The sequence below is a fragment of the Symphalangus syndactylus genome, chromosome X (assembly GCF_028878055.3).
Source record: "Symphalangus syndactylus isolate Jambi chromosome X, NHGRI_mSymSyn1-v2.1_pri, whole genome shotgun sequence".
NCBI classification, from domain to species: Eukaryota; Metazoa; Chordata; class Mammalia; order Primates; family Hylobatidae; genus Symphalangus; species Symphalangus syndactylus.
In genome coordinates, this window is record NC_072447.2 from 62,690,403 (window position 1) to 62,709,328 (window position 18,926).

The 18,926-nt window shown below is 52.4% G+C and overlaps 1 protein-coding gene across 1 annotated transcript; it reads right to left on the reverse strand.

The window, feature by feature from the left end:
- Positions 1-546: 546 nt before the first annotated feature.
- On the reverse strand, positions 547-15,835 carry TFE3 (transcription factor binding to IGHM enhancer 3). Its single transcript, XM_055268094.2, has 10 exons — positions 15,341-15,835; positions 12,579-12,692; positions 11,231-11,534; positions 10,323-10,568; positions 10,136-10,240; positions 5,938-6,055; positions 5,529-5,585; positions 5,268-5,343; positions 3,212-3,359; positions 547-2,419 (listed from the first exon to the last, which is right to left on the reverse strand). The coding sequence occupies exons 1-10, from the start codon at positions 15,454-15,456 to the stop codon at positions 1,976-1,978; spliced, it is 1,728 nt and encodes a 575-aa protein (XP_055124069.1). The 5' UTR covers positions 15,457-15,835; the 3' UTR covers positions 547-1,975.
- Between the last annotated feature and the right edge of the window lie 3,091 nt (positions 15,836-18,926).

An 18,926-nucleotide genomic window follows, 5' to 3' on the forward strand; every position in this document is an offset into this window, starting at 1 on the left:
ATTCAGTTGGTTGCCTGTTCCTCTGCCTTTCAGGCATTTGTCTTTGCCCTTTCCACCACCTTAAATACCTCTGTTGTCTGCCACGAAATATCCTCATAGACTTCTTTATCAGTTTCAAAAGTGGATTTGCAAGAAAATCTTCTTTCCCCCTCTGCCCTCAGCGGCTTTTCAATCGAGCCCTCACTCACCTGACTTTACTGTTTTACCGCCTCACCCATTTACAGGCTTGCATATCTTCAGAACAGTTCAATTCTATTCCTCAGCTTCTTCAAAGACCAAATGGAAGTAAGAAGCAGCATGTTCTGACTAATATCCCTTTAGAGAAATAAATTAGATGAAACACCTGCAGCAGTTAAAATTGTGCCTGGTGATTGGTCTTTAAAAGGACTAATGTCTTTTGTTTGCATATTGTCTTCCTCCATGCCCTCTTCCTTTCTAAATTCTTTTATCCATCCTTCTGGAATCTGTTTCTCCCAAGGACTTTTATCCCTCTTGGCCTGCATGGGCTATGTTCACTGCACAGTGGAAAACAAGGACAGGAGACTCTTTGCCAAAGTTAAAAGCGCATCAAACACGCCTAGCTTTTATTATTTTAATCACAAACCTATAGACCCCTCAGTATACCCTCCCTGGGGCCTGGCCCCAGCAATCCAAAGCTGACAACCTTGGGTGTAGGTATGAGGGGTGGGAATGGAGGGGGGAGTGTCTCGATAACTCTGAAATGGGGTGATTCCTCCCAATGAAGAACTGGGTGAGGAACAGAGGTTGGGGTGGCCTAGATTCTCAGTATGCGGAGCAATAAAAAAATCAGATAAACAAATGAGGGGGTACAATATGCTTTTAAAACCCTCCTCCAAGCCTCTGCCTTGCTGGGGGAAGGCTTCCAGTTTTTCCTGGGCTGGGGAGCTCCCAGGATAGCCCCTTCCTTCATCCTCTTGCCCTACATGTTGAAAAAGAATACTGAGGTACTGGTTCTGGTAACCTGAACTCAGTCCCCCACTAATACCCATCACCTTCCCAAACTGCCCCTCAAGGAAGAAGGCAGGACTCTGCCCAAGGGTGGGGGCCTCTCACTCCAGATATAGGTCTGGAAAATTCATCCATGAAATTTCATCATCTGTCCCCTTCCCCAAGAGCAAGGTTGGCTCAGAGCCCTCCTAGGTTAGGTCAGGTTGGTCCCAGGTTAAGGCGGGGGAGCTTAAGTACCACTCCTCCCTGCAGTGTGGAATGCTTAGATGGGATGTTGCTGAGGGACAAGGGTGGGGCTGTGATCTCCACAAGCACTAGCGGTGGCCTGGTCCTACTGATTCTTCCACATCTGAAATGCCTGTGCTGGGCTGTTCCTATAGGGAAGGGGTGGGGCCTGGCTCCTCCATTCCTAGAAGGCCAGGAGAGTTCCCAGGGGAAGGGGCCGGGTCTCATCCTCACTTCTGTTCCTTGCCTGGGCAGAGCAGGGCAGGGTTCATGGGGAAGGGGCAGAACTTAAACCCCCAGGGCTGGCACCTCCATTACTTGACTCCTCTTCTGTGCCAGGATGGACTAGACTGGTGGTTCCAAGACAAAGGATGGAGCAACATCCTGACATCTCCCTTTCCCAGGAGACCTGGCTAGGACAGTCCCTAGGGGACAGGGGCGAGACCTCATCCTGTCTCCTTCCCTCACCTGGGCAAGGATGAGTCCCACGGGGGCAGGGGTGAGGCTGTGATCCCCAGGGGGCAGGCCCTGATCTCATGTCCTTCTCCAGCCTTCTCCTTCTGAAATACCTGCACTGGGCAGTTCCTTTGGGGAAGGTGCAGGACCTCATCTGACTCCTCCTCCTTGCCTGATTACGGGGTGGGGCCTGATCACATCTCCTCTTCCCCCAGGATACCTGGGCAGGGCAGTCTCATGGGAGGGTGGGGGAAAAGGCGGGGCCTCATCCTGACTGGTCCTCCTTTCCTGGGTAGGGAAGTCCCAGGGGAGGGGTGAGGCCTGATCAGGACTCCTCCTCCATGCTGAAGCTGCTGCGGCGGCTGCTGGCCTTGGAGACAGCAGGGGACACTGAAGAAAGCAGGGGATCGGAGGCAGCCCGCAGTGGGGACAGGGCACCCCCCGACAGTCCTCCCACCACCCCCTCCTCCTCCTCCATCAGAATGTCCTCCAGCCCCAGGTGGAAGGGGTCTCCCAGGTCCCCCAGGTGGTCGCTGGGAAAGTGCAGGTCCAGAAGGGCATCTGAGGGTGGTGCGGGGGGCTGCTGATGGGGAGCATTCTGGGCAGGTCCCCCCCCTACATGGAACGTTGCTGTGCCTGGCCTGCCCTCCTCCTCAATGTCCAGCTGCTCTGGCTTGAGGCTGTCAGAAGCCGAAGTCGTGGCCAGGGAGAGCAGCCCTGGAGTGGGAGGTACCGGCAGGCCATGGATCTGGGCCTGCAGTTCTAGTTCCTGTAAAAAATGGGGGTTGGGTGCAGGATAAGTAGGGTTCAGAGTCCCTCAGAGGCAGAGGAGTGTAAAGGTTGAAAAGGGTAGGTTCCCTGGGTTGGAATTCAGCTTCTGCTACTCACTAGTTGCAAAACTTTAGGCAAGGTGCTTAACATCTCTGAAGCTTCAGAGTCGCAAATTGTAAAGTGGGTATATAATAATGGCCCCTAGGCTGGGCGCGGTGGCTCACGCCTGTAATCACTTTGGGAGGCCGAGGCAGGTGGATCACCTGAGGTCGGGAGTTCGAGACCAGCTTGACCAACATGGAGAAACCCCGTCTCTACTAAAAATACAAAAATTAGCTGAGTGTGGTGGTGCATGCCTATAATCCTAGCTACTCAGGAGGATAAGACAGGAGAATTGCTTGAACCCGGGAGGCAGAGGTTGCGGTGAGCCGAGACTGCGCCATTGCACTCCAGCCTGGGCAACAAGAGCGAAACTCCATCTCAAAAATAAATAAATAAATAAAAAATGGCCCCTATCTCATAGAATTCTGAGGATTGAATAAGTTAGTGGATATAAAGCTCTTGTCACAGTACAGAGCACAAGATAAATGCTATGTACGTTAGCACTATTATTATCTTTGTTAATATTGTGATTATTATTTATCATTATCACTATCATCATCGTGTGAGTTGGGAAGCCCGGGGATCCCCCAAGTATGCCAGGAAGGGAAACCCTGGCCTGCTCTCTCTCTGCCTCCACCTGTAGGAAGCTCTCCCCCGCTTCCCCCACCACCATCTCTTCTTTTCAAACCTGAATTCGGAGCTGCAGGCTGCGGTTGGCCTGCTCCAGGGATCGCTGCCGGCTCTCCAGGTCTTTGGAGCGCTGCTGCTCCTTCTGCAGCTTGCGGATATAATCCACAGAGGCCTTCAGGATGGTGCCCTTGTTCCAGCGCATCTCCCTGTGGGGCCCAAGTGGGAGGCAAGCAGGAAATGCCACATGAGGGGTTTCTCAGGAGCTGAGGTGGGGATTGCACCAGGTGGGAGCCTCCCACCACATGCTTAGAACTTGAGGCTGGGGTCCTTCAAAGGTATGGAGTACCCAGAGGAAAACTTCCCGCCTGGAATCTTCCAATGGTGCCCCATCGCACTCCAAACCCTGGAAGCCGTCTCTGACCTGACCCCTTAGGATTCCTCTCTTCCCTATGTCCCTCCGATTGATCTCACTACAGCCACATTGGTCTCTCAGTGCTCCTAGAATATAGAAAACCATTCCCATCTCAGGGCATCAATCCCAGCCGTGCCTTCTGCCTTGAATACTCTTACCCCCAGACACCCATGCGGCTCCCCGCCTTGCCTCCTTAGGCTCTTTATTCAAACGTTTCCTTGTCAGTTGGGGCCTGCCCTGTCATCACCTTCCTTACCCCAAACTAACCCTCCCCAACATTCTCCCATTTTCCTTCCAGTCTTTATTCTTCTCATAATACTCATCATAATGGATCTCATGGATGTTTACTTATTTACTATTTGTCTGCCCCCACTAAAACATCAGTTTCATGAGGTCTGTTTTGTTCCCTCTGGTATCTTTAGGGCCTAATATGGTACCTGGCACAAACCAGAGGCTCAATAAATAAATCTTTCCCTTTTCCTTTTTTTTGGGGGGGTGGGGGTGGGGGATGGAGTCTCGCTCTGTCACCCAGGCTGGAGTGCAGTGGCACAATCTCGGCTCACTACAATCTCCACCTCTTGGATTCAAGCAATTCTCCTGCCTCAGCCTTCTGAGTAGCTGAGATTGCAGGCCTACGCCACCACGCCCGGCTAATTTTTTTTGTATTTTTTGTAGAGACGGGGTTTCACCATGTTGGCCAGGCTGGTCTCGAACTCCTGACCTCAGGTGATCCACCCGTCTCGGCCTCCCCAAGTGCTGCGATTATAGGTGCCCACCACCACGCCCCGCTAATTTTTGTATTTTTAATAGAGATGGGGTTTCACCATGTTGGGCAGGATGGTCTCGATCTCCTGACCTTGTGATCCACCTGCCTCAGCCTCCCAAAGTGCTGGGATTACAGGCGTGAGCCACCGCGCCCGGCCACCTTTTTTTTTTTTTTTTTTTGAGACAAAGTCTTGCTCTGTCACCCAGGCTGGAGTGCAGTGGCACCATATTGGCACACTGCAACCTCCGCCTCCCGGGTTCAAGCGATTCTCCTGCCTCAGCATCCCGAGTCGCGGGGATTACAGGTGCGTGCCACCACGCCCAGCTAAATTTTTTGTATTTTTAGTGGAGACAGGGTTTCACCACGTTGGCCTTCAACTCCTGACCTCGTGATCCGCCTGCATTGGCCTCTCAAAGTGCCAGGATTACAGGTGTGAGCCACTGCACCTGGCTAATTTTTGTATTTTTTAGTAGAGACGGGGTTTCATCATGTTGGCCAGGCTAGTCTGAAACTCCTGACCTTAGGTGATCCACCCACCTCGGCCTCCCAAAGTGCTGGGATTACAGGCATGAGCCACCACACCCGGCCAATAAATAAATCTTGAATAAATAAAGGAAGTACCATTGAACCACTGCACTCCAGCCTGGGTGACAGAGTGAGACTCCATCTCAAAAAAAAGGAAGTACTAAGTGAACAGCAAAGTAGGTGCATATATCCTATGGGGACCAGATGGGGCACAGACCATAACATTATGTGCCTAAAATTTTAGGTGCTGACACAGTGAGGGTCTACAACCCTGTTCAGGCTGAGAAAGAACCAGACAGAGGAGAAATGCCTGGGCCAAGACTGCCTGGTGAGTCCACCAAGGCACAATTTTAGTAGCATGGGACGCCTGCCCCACCTCCCGCTGGCTTGAGGGTCCCAGCCCAGACTCACGGGTCACTGGACTTAGGGATGAGAGTGCCCAGTTCCTTGATCCTGTCGTTAATGTTGAATCGCCTGCGACGCTCAACTTTGGAGAGGGGAGGAGAGGAAGAAAGAGTGGGAGAAAGAGTTGTCAATTAGCCAAAAATGGAAAAGACAGAAAGTAGGGAGTTGGGAGGCTGTTGCAGGGAAGGAGTTCCCCATGGGGGGCCAGGACTCGGGGTGAGGCAGGCCTGCACAGCACCCGGGCAATGCACATGCTCTCTGGCTTACTTAGGTTGTGATTGTCTTTCTTCTGCCGTTCCTTCAAAAGGGCCTTTGCCTCGGTCTCTGGAAAAGAGTGGAGTGATCAGGGCCTCTGAGCACGGAAGGCAAGAAACACATGCAGATGCTAAGGTAGGGTTTGGTAGCCAAAAGCAGGGGAAATGCCTTTTTTAAAAAGTGCCTTCTTTTTACTATTTTAAGCCATGGTGATAGGCTGGTTGTTAAATCCAAGATGAGAGGAAGTGAGAAGTGGGGTGAAAGCAACACCACAAGCCATATGGGGAAAGAGGACAAACAGCCCCCATTTCTGTATGTCCAAACCATTCCCCTCAGAATCAGGCCCATCTCTAGACCTGGTAGGCACAGGGCTCACCTGGGGTAAAGTGTAGGGCCATGGGGCCAAGACCCTATCACCTACCAGAGATCTCCCTTTTGATGTTGGGCAGCTCAGCTGGGCAGGAGTTGCTGACAGTGATGGCTGGTGTGGCCACGCCTTGACTACTGTACACATCAAGCAGATTCCCTGACACAGGCAGCTGGGGGCAGAGAGGGCAGAGACTCACCAGTTGGGAACAAACCCCAGGCTTGGCTCCTCCTCAGAACCAGGTTCCTGAGCTTCCACATATCCCAAAGATGGGGCACCCTCTAATGCAAGGACTGGCTGACTCAGCACCGGAACCCTTGCTTCTCCTTCAAGGCAAATTCACATGACGACCAAACAGGGAGGACAGAGCAAATCGGACCTACCTTGCTTCGCTGGGAGACTGGAGCCTGCCTGGCCTGCTTATCACTTCCTCCAGTCCCTCATATCCCTCAGTGACCTCTAAAGCCCCTTTCCCAAACCCTGGGGCTGGCTCTGAGAAGAAATGCTGGAAAACCACCCTTCTCAGGTCTTTGTCGACTCTGATGTGACATTCCAGTCCGTTAGCTCCTCCCAGCACAACATTCCAATCCAGCATTCTTGGAACACTCCAACCCAATCTTCTCCGACCTTGGTAAATTGTCATGACAACATTCTATCCAAAATCTGGCCTTCTGGAGAATTCCAACCTAATCTCCAGTCTTTCACTTTGATCAAGTTGTACCATCTTCCACTCTGATCAAGTTGTACCATCTTCCACATCAGGGTCTCCTGCTGCTGTGGACCAAGGTCCTGACTCCAGTATCTTCCTGCACATTCTGTTCTCTCAGGAGATTCTTATCCAACTATTCAATTAGCACTGCTTTATGTCAGCCTAGTTTTTTTTTTTTTTTTTCTCTCCTTCACACTTTCCTGGATATACTCCAGAGAAGCACACCAATCTGAAGTATACCCAGGGCCAGGTGCGGTGGCTCACGCCTGTAATCCCAGCACTTTGGGAGGCCGAGGCGGGCGGATCACTTGAGGTCAGGAGTTCGTGACCAGCCTGGCCAACACGGTGAAACTCCATCTCTACTAAAAATACAAAACAACAAAAAAAATTAGCCGGGCGTGGTGGCCTGCACCTGTAGTCCCAACTACTTGAGAGGCTGAAACAGGAGAGTTGCTTGAACCCAGGAGGTGGAGGTTGCAGTGAGCCAAGATCACCCCACTACACTCCAGCCTGGGCAACAGAGCGAGACTCCATCTCAAAATAAATAAATAAATAAATAAATAAAAATAAAATAAAGTATATCCAAATCCCACTTCTTCATGAGTTTTAATCTCTCTTTTTTTTTTGAGATGGAGTATCATTCTGTCACCCAGGCTGGAGGGCAGTGGCGTAATCTCGGCTCACTGTAAGCTCTGCCTCCCGGGTTCACGCCATTCTCCTGCCTCAGCCTCCCGAGTAGCTGGGACTACAGGTGCCCGCCACCACGCCCGGCTAATTTTTTCGTATTTTTAGTAGAGACGGGGTTTCACTGTGTTAGCCAGGATGGTCTCGATCTCCTGACCTTGTGATCTGCCCACCTCAGCCTCCCAAAATGCTGGGATTACAGGTGTCAGCCACTGCGCCTGGCTGAGTTTTAATCTCTTGAACCCACTTCCAGTCTGGTGGATATAAGGTCCCAATCTCTAGCTGTGTCCAAATCAATAAAAAGTTCTGATAAATTAGTCTCTTTTTTTTTTTTTTTTTTTTTTTTTTTTTTTTTGAGATGGAGTCTCGCTCTGTCGCCCAGGCTGGAGTGCAGTGGCACAATCTCGGCTCACTGCAAGCTCCGCCTCCTGGGTTCACGCCATTCTCCTGCCTCAGCCTCTCCGAGTAGCTGGGACTACAGGCGCCCGCCACCACGCCCGGCTAATTTTTTTGTATTTTTAGTAGAGACGGGGTTTCACCGTGGTCTCGATCTCCTGACCTCGTGATCCGCCCGCCTCGGCCTCCCAAAGTGCTGGGATTACAAGCGTGAGCCACCACGCCCGGCCAAATTAGTCTCATTTTTATACATGCTTCCATCCTATTGATAAGTTGGAGAAAAGCAAAACTACAGCCACTTGGTATGCTCTAAAGCAAGTTATGAGACCAAGCATGGTGGCTATGTCTGTAATCCCAGCACTTTGGGAGGCCGAGGTGGGTAGATGGCTTGAGCTCAGGAGTTCGAGACCAGCCTGGGCAACATAGTGAGACCCTGTCTCTACTAAAAATACAAAAAATTAGCCAGGCATGGTGACACAAGCCTATGGTCCCAGCTACTTGGGAGGCTGAGGTGGGAGGATCACTTGCGCCTGGAAAGTGGAGGCTGCAGTGATCCAGGATTACACCACTGCACTCCAGCCTGGGTGACAGAGCAAGGCCCTGTCTCAAAAATAAATAGGCCAGGTGCAGTGGCTCAAGCCTGTAATCCGAGAACTTTGGGAGGCCGAGGTGGGTGGATCACCTGAGGTCAGGAGTTCGAGACCAGCCTGACCAACATAGTGAAACCCCATCTCTACTAAAATACAAAAATTAGCCAGGCGTGCTGGCGGGCTCCTGTAATCTTGGCTACTTGGGAGGCTAAGGCAGGAGAATCGCTTGAACCCAGGAGGCAGAGGGTGCAATGAGCAGAGATCGCACCATTGCATTCCAGCCTGGACAAGGAGAGCGAAACTCCATCTCAAAAAAAAAAAAAAAATTAAATAAATAAATAAATACATAAGTAAGTAAGTAAGTAAAGCAAGTTAGGCCAGGCATGGTGGCTCATGCCTGTAATCCCAGCACTTTGGGAGGCCGAGGCAGGCAGATCACAAAGTCAGGAGATTGAGACCATCCTGGGTAACACGGTGAAACCCCGTCTCTACTAAAAATACAAAAATTGGCTGGGCATGGGGGCACGCGCCTGTAGTCCCAGTTACTCAGGAGGCTGAGGCAAGAGAATCGCTTGAACTTGGTAGGCAGAGGTTCCAGTGAGCCGAGATAGCACCATTGCGCTCCAGCCTGGGTGACAGAGCAAGACTTCGTCTCAAAAAAAAAATAAATAAATATAATAAAGCAAGTTATGAGACTCTTGGAGTGTTCAAAACCAGAATGTTACAATGGTACATCCCTTGCTCTAGAAAGTTTTATCTACTGACTAGAAGGACTCTGCCTCCTGGTACAGTTCACTTGTTATATTCCAATCACTACGAGATCCAACTACTTGTTATAACCCACAGCAAGTTTGAAGACTTTCGTTATGCTTCAAGGCCGGGCGTGGTGGCTCACACCTGTAATTCCAGCACTTTGGGAGGCCAAGGCAGGTGGATCACTTGAAGTCAGGAGTTCAAGACCAGCCTGGCTCACAGGGTGAAACCCGGTCTCTACTAAAAATACAAAAATTAGCCAAGCATAGTGGCGTACACCTGTAATCCCAGCTACGTGAGAGGCTGAGGCACGAAAATCACTTGAACCCAGCGAGCAGAGGTTGCAGTGAGCCGAGATCACACCGCTGCACTCCAGCCAGGGCGACAGAGTGAGACTCTGTCTTAAAAGAAAAAAAAAAGGTAAAAATAAAACAAAATGCTCCAATCATTACATGGTCTGGTGTATATGTCCCAATGACCTGAATCCCTTGGTACATTCAAGTTGCTATAAGATTCTCATCTCGGCCAGGCGCGGTGGCTCACGCCTGTAATCCCAGTACTTTGGGAGGCTGAGGAGGGCAGATCACGAAGTCAGGAGTTCAAGACCTGCCTGATCAACATGATGAAACCCCGTCTCTACTAAAAATACAAAAATTAGCTGGGTGTGGTGGCACGTGCCTATAATCCCAGCTACTCAGGAGGCTGAGGTAAGAGAATCGCTTGGACCTGGGAGGCAGAGGTTGCAGTGAGCCGAGATCGCGCCACTGCACTCCAGCCTGGGTGACAGAGCGAGACTCCGTCTCAAAAAATAAAATAAAATAAAATAAAAAAGATTATCATCTCTTGGTACTTCTCACAGCAAAGCCCAAGCACCTTGATATGCCCTACTGTCTCAGTGAACTCCCCACCTGTATCTCTCACAGTCTACATGGCCCACCTCTCAACACACTCCAACAAGGTCCAAGGGCATTGACATACCCTGTTCTTGTCATAAGGCCTCCCTCTCTATCTTAGCACAATCAAGGCAAGGATCTCATATACACACAGCCAGCCTGAGTATGGTCTTGGTGATACAGAAATGCCCTAATTTTCAGACCAACCTCCCATCTCAGGGCCTCACCGTGCTGGGGAGCTGCAGTCCTGTGGTGCCTCCGGGCAGATAGCTGAGCATTTCATCATTGTAACTGGACTCCAGGCTGATGATCTCATCAATGACATCATCAATCTAGGGAAAGAAGTAAATATTATACAGGTTTAGAAGAATTTGGGAGGGGAATGTGGGAGGAGGTTTGGCTGTAGCCTCTTACCTCCTTCTCTGAGCTGGACCCGATGGTGAGCAACGCCATGGGGCTGTTGGGCGCACTACCTGTGGGGCCGGTAGTGTGGGCAGCCTCAGGGGCAGGCAGTGGCTGGGCACTTGCAGGTCCCGGCGGTGGGGTGAGGGCCTGGGAAGCCAGCTTGGGCCCGAGTGTGGTGGACAGGTACTGTTTCACCTGCTGCCGGCGCGCCTGCTGCAGATGGTAGCGCGTTGGATTCTCCAGGTGGGTCTGCACCTGTGAAATAAGGTAGACAAGGAAAGGGAGGGGACAAGGCAGAACAGGACTCAAAGGGGTGAACTCTGAGCCCCAGCCTGACCCTCCTAACTCATCAGTGCCTAGACTCAGGCAGACAAGCTGGGCCCAGAATCTGAGAACACCCCAAAAATATTGGCGAGTCTCCCCCAGGACCCAAACTCTCTTTCTCAGAAATCCTTCACAGCTGCCAAGATCCACCCATGACTGACATGATCCCTCTTAGTTTCTGGAAAACCCTGTCACAGTCCCCAAAATTCCCCACCTAGTCTCTGACACCACCTAATAGACCTGGGAACCATACAATGCTTCCCAAGACCCCCTAATGGCCAAAGAACTAATGTATCCCACACACAAAGCTCTTCCTACAAAGCCAGGGCCCATTTGGGGCACTCATGAGCCTCCATGGTCCACCAAGACATCCTCATGGCCCCCAAGAACTCTTCGCAATTTCACAAGATCACCTCAGAAACCCAAAACACATGAGACACGAACACAGATCATTTAATCAGTACCAGGGACCTTCCTTAGAGCCCCTAAGACCTTGCCCCCAAATCACCAGCGCATCGAGGCCATCCCTAGCTCCTAGGATCACTCCTCAGTCACCAGGAGCCCCCTCCCAGGGCCTCTGGATCTCACCTTACCTTGAGCACCTCCCTGGGCACCTGAGCAGGGGGTGGACGGCCCAATGTGTGGCCCCCACCAGAGACGCCAACCACAGAGATGGCAGGAGAGGCAGGTGCAGGACTGGGGAAGGGAGCCGCAGCGGCCTGTTCCCGACGCTCACGCCTCTCCTGCTCCTGCGCCTGGGCCCGCATTAGCTGCTGCCGCAGCAAGACCCTCGATGAAGAAGATGACGACATGGCAGGGGTCCTGGAGCCCCCTGCAGAAGACGATGCAGAGAGTGTAGCTGGGGTGGCTGGTGTGGCCTGCAGTGATATTGGGAGGCTGTGGAATGGGAAATATGGGGCCATATTTTAGGTAAGCTAAAAGTCTCATCCCAAGCCTAAAGGGTCTTAGTGTGATGGAGCAGACACAGGAACCAGGCCTGTTCTCTGCCTTCCGAGGCCACAGTGTAGAAGCAGAGACACAGTAACCAGGCTTGGTGGTGGCTCTCAGGGGTCACAGTCTGATGGGGGACACACTGGAGGTCAGTCTGGTGGGGAAGTTTTAGACTTTGGTCCTTATGGTGAAGCCTAGATTTGAGCCTGTTCACATATTAAGTGGAGATGCTATTGTTCGGCTCTGCAAGGGGGGGTTTGTCCTATTTACAGGAGAGCAGAAGCAGCAGAATTGAGGCTGTGGCAGCAGAATGTGGATACAGAGGGCTCCTAAGCCCAATGTGAGGCTAGAGAAGCTCTCTGAGCTCCTGGGGGTGGATGTCAGGTGATAGGAGAAGCCCCAGGTTCCTCTTCCTCCCCTGCCTGGGCCTCTGGTCCCAGGAGCTAGGCAGTCTTGAAAACCTCGGAGATTTCACAATACTCTCTTCCTGCCCCTCTTCCACCTCCCCTCCCCTCTCTCAGAGCCCGGGCCGATGACTCAGCACATTTAGACTTCCAAGCTTGGGGAAAGAAGAGACCAGCAGGGGCTCCTCAAGGGCTGAGAGTGGGTGAGCTGGTAGTGTGGGAAGGGACTGAGATGGGGCTAGAGGCATGTCCCTGCCCACCCGGGGACAGGAGTTTAAGCAGGCCACTCCCTATCTCTGAGCACTCCAGGCCGGCTGGAACACCTGAGGCTGGAACACTTGCATATGAATGGGTGTGCAGGTGGGCTGGGGGCACGCAGGGGAGGTCTTGACAGAGATACTGGAATCCTAGCTTGGCCACCTACTTTCCTGTGTGACATGCTCTTTCTGGCCCCTAATTTTATCACCTAGAAAATGCAGGCTGGTGAAAGAATGGGTTGGGCTGGTACTGAGGGCCTCTGCCCATCAAGAGGGGAGAGGAGGGCTGAGGAATTGGGAGGGGAATCAGATAGACAAGTCATACACACCTTGAGCGAAGAGGTAAGGGTTGGCTTTTGAGCTCGTAGAAGCTGTCAGGATCAAGGACGTTTTCTAATTCTATGTCAGCAACAATCCCGGATTCCGGAAGCAAAGAGTTCAGGCTGAGGGGGAGGTGGAGTGGTGGTCAGTGATTGAATGAAGGACCTTATTCCCCAGCCCTCCCCTGAGATGGAGAAAGAGAGCGACAGAGAGGGGGAGAACGAAGAGGAGGGCACGAGCCCCTCATATCTGGCCACCTTGCTGGGTACCACACCACCATGAATTCCCACCTCCTTCCCCCATCCCCCCTTTCCCTTCCCCACTGTGTTACTCATAGTCCCTTAGGAGTCAGAATAATAAGAATGCCTCCATCCCAACCCCCATACTGTAACAACCTGGGTTTGAGGAAAACAATTTAGGAATAACAATTCACTTTATAGAAAGATTCCTGACTTCCTATTCAGAGTTTTCCCAGCCCCCATACCCCCCTACTTTTTTTTTTTTTTTTTTTGAGACAGAGTCTCGCTGTGTCGCCAGGCTGGAGTACAGTGGTGTGATCTCGGCTCACTGCAACCTCTGCCTCCTGGGTTCAAGCGATTCTCACGCCTCAGCCTCCCGAGTAGCTGGGATTACAGGCACATGCCACCACGTCCGGCTAATTTTTGTATTTTTAGTAGAGACGGGGTTTCACCATGTTGGCCAGGATGGTCTTGATCTCCTGACCTCATGATCCGCCTGCCTCGGCCTCCCAAAGTGCTGGGATTACAGGTGTGAGCCACTGCGCCCAGATCTCCTGACCTCATGATCCGCCTGCCTCGGCCTCCCAAAGTGCTGGGATTACAGGTGTGAGCCACTGCGCCCGGCCAACCCCCTGCTATTTTCTTTACAGCTGAAAGTGAGCCCAGGTATATGTGTACACGTGCACGCGTGCACACACACACACACACACACAGAGCAAGTAGGGGCATCCCTCAGCATAACAGTCCCTTGTAACACAAACTGAATGCATCACAAAGAGAACTGGGAATAATTCACTTGACGTAAAGATCTACCATTTCACAAATGAGTTTGTCCCAGCCCCAGCCAGAGTTCATGGGATGCCAACACATGCCTAAATATAAAACAGAAATATCAAAGGCTTCCCCTTGCTCCAACAGACTGGATTTACAAGAGGGAGAATTTGGGTGGTTGATCCACTTTATACAAGCATCTTTTCTTACTGGAGGAGCCTGCCCAGCCTTCTCCTGTTTTTTTTTTTTTGGATAGATCAAAACACACACACACCCCCAACACCAACACCCACTGGCGTACAAAATAAGAAGCCATATACACCCCTCCCTTTAACTATGTCCACTACTGCGATGATCTAGGTTGTTACAGAGGAATTAGAAGACGGTGAATCGATATACAGAAAGGCTCTGCTCAGCCCCAGAGAGCAAGGGACAGTTAACACACACGTGGATGAATATGCATCCTTCGATTTCGCTAAACATTTAGAATGCTGAGAGATTGCTGGTGACTTCACTTGACAAGAATCCTCTCCCCTCCCCAAGGATCTGTCTTCCTTCCTCTCCTCACCCTCAGATGGAGCCCTAAAACCACCCAGGAAGTTGGGAAGAGGAAGCTCGGGGAGCCACTGAGCTCAGCACAATCCCAGGCACAAAGGAGGCAAAGACCCCCCCTCCGCAGGGCTTACACACCCATTGCACAGAAGTTGGCAGAGATGGGCACTGGGGTGAGCAGGGAGGGCTGGGGCTGCAAAGCCCCTTGATGAAAGTAAGGATGAGAAGAGGCCAGAGGGGATCCACCCAGGCAGGGATGGTGCAATCTGTACTGGTTCCAGCTCTAGGGACAGATTCAAGATTACCCCCAGGAGCTCGGAGATCCAAAAGAAGATAAAAAGAAAAGGGGTGTGGGGCTAGGGAGTGGGAAGGGCTGAGAGGCTAGAGCGAGTAGCAGCATGAACAAGAGCCTCCTCTGGGTTCCCAAACAAGGTCTGAGGCCTTCTCTGAGCTAAGAGGTAACATCATCACCCTCTGCCTGGCTGGCTGTCTCCCATTCAGGCCCTTAACAGGTGTGGGAAGAGGGCTTTTCCACTATCCTTGGGATCTGCCCCAGCTGGGTAGGCGGGCAGGGAGGAAAGGATTATTCTGGTCAAGTCTTGCTGAATGTTGCTTCTCTTGTTCATTCACACGCACTCACAAGGCTGGTCCGAGGCAGCATATCTGAGATACCTCCAAATCCCTCCAGATTCATGTTATCCCCAAACACAGCAACCAGTCACTGAGAGGCACCAAGCTCCCAAGACAGCACTTCTGTCCCTCAGGACCCCTTCTCCCACACTGAGGGAAAAAGATTCTAGGATTCCCTTAAAACCAGTGCCTCACCTGACAGTGTCCCCTCAAATTCATTCCCCTCATGTACGACTGAAAATCCCCGAATTAAGCCTCTAATCAGAGACCCTGTCTGCCAAGTTCAGCTATCTCAGACCAGTTTCTGGATACTCCAGAATAGGCCCCTCTAGACGCAGTCAAGGGCTCCCCAAACCTGACCCAGACCCCGCTTAATGCACTCCCACGACTCCTTTAATAAAGCCACAATCCAAGCAGGCCACTGCCGGATTCCTTAGGTGCCCCCCTAAGACGGGCGCCCCGACGTCCTCCAAGGCTAGGCCGAGGGCCTCTAATCCCAGTCCGGGGCCCCCGCTGCCCCCGAGATCAGGCCCCCTGGGAGCCCCAGTCGGCACTCCCGGCCCCAGGCGGCCCCGCACCTGAGCAGCTGAGCCGAGTCGGCCGGCCTGCGCTCCTCCAACAGCACGAACACGGCTCGAGGGCCCTCCGCGCTGGCCTCTACGCCATCCCGAGCTGGTTCGGCCGCATGAGACATGACGCCCGGCCCCGGGTGAGCCCTGCCAGGCCGGTCGGGCCTCGGCCCGGTCCCCCTAACAAAATAAGAGTCCCCCCTCCCCCCAGCTCGCCACCGCCTCCTCCTCCGCTAAGCCATGGAGCTAGCACTGCGCGGGCGGGCGGCGTCGGGGAGATGGGATGGGCCGTGAGTCATCCCCCGCCCAGAACGGACCGACGCCCCCCCCTCAACCTAACCCCGGACGACCGCCCTCCTCCCCCTCGTCTTCTTCCCCCTCCTCCCTCCTCCCAGGGATGGGGAAACTCCACAGGAAGTGACCGCACTGGGGATGGACGGCCCGCCTGGCCACGACCCATTAGCGAGGCGGCCAATCGCTGAACGGCGATTCGAGGGCCCACCCTAAGCGACGCCTCCGACGCGGAGGAAAAACGCGATTCGGCCCGCCCTCATTCCGAGAAGAAGCACCCAGACCACGCCCTCAGGGGCAGCGACAAATAGGCGAGGGGTGATTTGGTTGAACCACGCCTCTATGTTTGCGTCGCTTTCGGAGCCACGCCCTCTCTTCTCAAATTATCCCTCTGCAAGATATTATTAAGCCGCTCCTTGGGTCCTCTGCGCCTGCGCATCGATGGCCAGTCGGCGCACGGAGGGTCTCCTGGCCAAGCTTTTAGCTGCGGAACTGCGCCCTCTCTCGGCCAATATTTGTAATATCTGAGCCCTAGACCGCGCTCCAACCTCGATCTAGCTGTGCTCTCTCAGCCAAAGCCATAACTATGAGGCAGAGGCAGCTACATTCCCTGAAGGTGCGGGCCAGAAACCCCGCCCTTACGGTGTCCGCAGTCCAGCCGCCCAGCTGGTCTTCTGGGAGTACTCCGCCTGTTCCATGCCATCGAGAGCGGTTGTACTATGTTCATTGCGCTGCGCAATATGTGCTTAATAAATTCTTGACGGGTGGATGAATCTGGTCCCTTCGGTGAATGACGACTTCTGGAATCACAAAGATCCAGGTTTGAATAGGGAAGGGGACCTCCCCTCTCCCAGCCTCAGCTTTCCTGGCCTGTTAAATGGGGGTCAAAATACCTGTCTGGCAGGGTTGTTCTAAGGATTAAAGATAATGTATGAAAAGTTAGCTAGCAGGTTGTTTGGCATACAAGAAGCTTCCCCAAATTAGTTGATTCACTCATTTGTTCACTTATTCAACATTCACTGAGCGCTTCTGTATGCCAGACACATGCAAGCCGGCTCGCACACGGCAGAGGGTCTCACCCATATCCTCAGGTGCAAATAGCTCAAAAAACACCCAGACCCACAGCCTTCCCTTCCTCTTTCCTGACGTCCCAAGACCCCACCCTGAGTTGCGCCTCCAGGAATTTCACCGGGCTCTCATTTACCTTGGACCTTCCTGTATTGGCATCATTATTTCACAGGTCTGTCAGTTGCTTTCGTAAACTCATCCATACAAGGGGGAAACCTCTACGTAATAAAGATGACTTCTGGCCGGGCGCGGTGGCTCATGCCTGTAATCCCAGCACTTTGGGAGGCCGAGGCGGGTGGATCACCTGAGGTCAGGAGTTTGAGACCAGCCTGGCCAACATGGTGAAACCCCGTCTCTACTAAAAACACAAAAAATTAGCCGGGCGTGGTGGCGGGCGCCTGTAATCCCAACTACTCGGGAGGCTGAGGTAGGAAAATCCCTTGAACCGGGAGGCAGAAGTTGCAGTGAACCAAGATGGCGTCACTGCACTGCAGCCTGGGTGACAGAGTGAGACTCAGTCTCAGAAAAAAAGAAGGCCGGGCGCGGTGGCTCAAGCCTGTAATCCCAGCACTTTGGGAGGCCGAGACGGGCGGATCACGAGGTCAGGAGATCGAGACCATCCTGGCTAACACGGTGAAACCCCGTCTCTACTAAAAATACAAAAAAATTAGCCGGGTGTGGTGGCAGGCGCCTGTAGTCCCAGCTACTTTGGAGGCTGAGGCAGGAGAATGGCGTGAACCCGGGAGGCGGAGCTTGCAGTGAGCCGAGATCTCGCCACTGCACTCCAGCCTGGGCGACAGAGCAAAACTCCGTCTCAAAAAAAAAAAAAAAAAAAGAATACATTACCAATTGTACCAATCAAAATTCTAAAACGGTACTTGTAGATCCAATGTTAAAATTCCTATGATGCCTTAAACATGTAAGAATGGGCTGGGCGCGGTGGCTCACACCTGTAATCCCAGCAGTTTGGGAGGCCGAGGTGGGTGGGTCGCTTGAGGCCAGAAGTTCGATACCAGCCTGGCCAACATGGCGAAACCTCGTCTCTACAAAAATACAAAAATTAGCCGGGCGTGGTGGCCCGTGCCTGGCCTGTAGTCCCAGCTACCCAGGAGGCTGAGGCAGGAGAATAGGTTGAATCCGGGAGGCAGAGGTTGCAGTGAGCCGAGATCACGCCACTGCACTCCAGCCTGGGGCGACAGAGTGAGACTCTGTCTCAAAAACAAAAACAATGGCCCGGTGCGGTGGCTCACGCCTGTAATCCCAGCACTTTGAGAGGCCGAGGCAGGTGGATCACTTGAGGTCAGAAGTTCAAGACCAGCCTGGCCAACATAGCAAAACCCTGTCTCTACTAAAAATACAAAACAATTAGCCAGGCATGGTGGCGTGCGCCTGTAATCCCAGCTACTAGGGAGGCTGAGGCACAAGAATCGCTTGAACCCGGGAGGTGGAGGTTGCAGTGAGCCGAGATCGTGCCACTGCACTCCAACTTGGGAGACAGAGCTAGACTCCATCTCAAAAAAAAAAACAAACAAACATGTAAGAATGGCTAATTTTACAAAAGAAGAAAGAGGAGGGTCCAGGGGAGGTGGCTCCCACCTGTAATCCCAACACTTTGGGAGGCCAAGGTGGGAGAATTGCTTGAGCCCAGGAGTTTGAGACTAGTCTGGGAAACATAGGGAGACCCCATCTGTACAAAAAAGTTTTTAAAAAAGTAGGCTGGGCATGGTGGCTCATGCCTGTAATCCCAGCACTTTGGGAGGCTGAGGCCAGAGGATCATGAGGTCAAGGGATTGAGGCCATCCTGGCCAACATGGTGAAACCCCGTCTCTACTAAAAATACAAAAATTAGTTGGGCATGGTGGCACGCGCCTGGCCTGTAGTCCCAGCTACTTGGGAGGCTGAGGCAGGAGAATCTCTTGAACCCGGGAGGCGGAGGTTGCAGTGAGCCAAGATCGCACCACTACACTCCAGCCTGGCGACAAAGGGAGCCTCTGTCTCAGAAAAAAAAAAAAAAGAAAAGAACAAAAAAATTAGCTGGGCATGGCGGTGCACACCTGTGGTCCCAGCTAGTTGGGAGGCTGAGGCAGGAGGATCTCTTGAGCCTGGAAAGTTTGAAGTTGCAGTGAGCCGTGTTTGCACCACTACCCTCCAGCCTGGGCGACAGAATGAGACTCTGTATCAATTAATAAATAAAACTACATACTGTCTGATGAAAGATGCTACAAAGTTAAAAGAC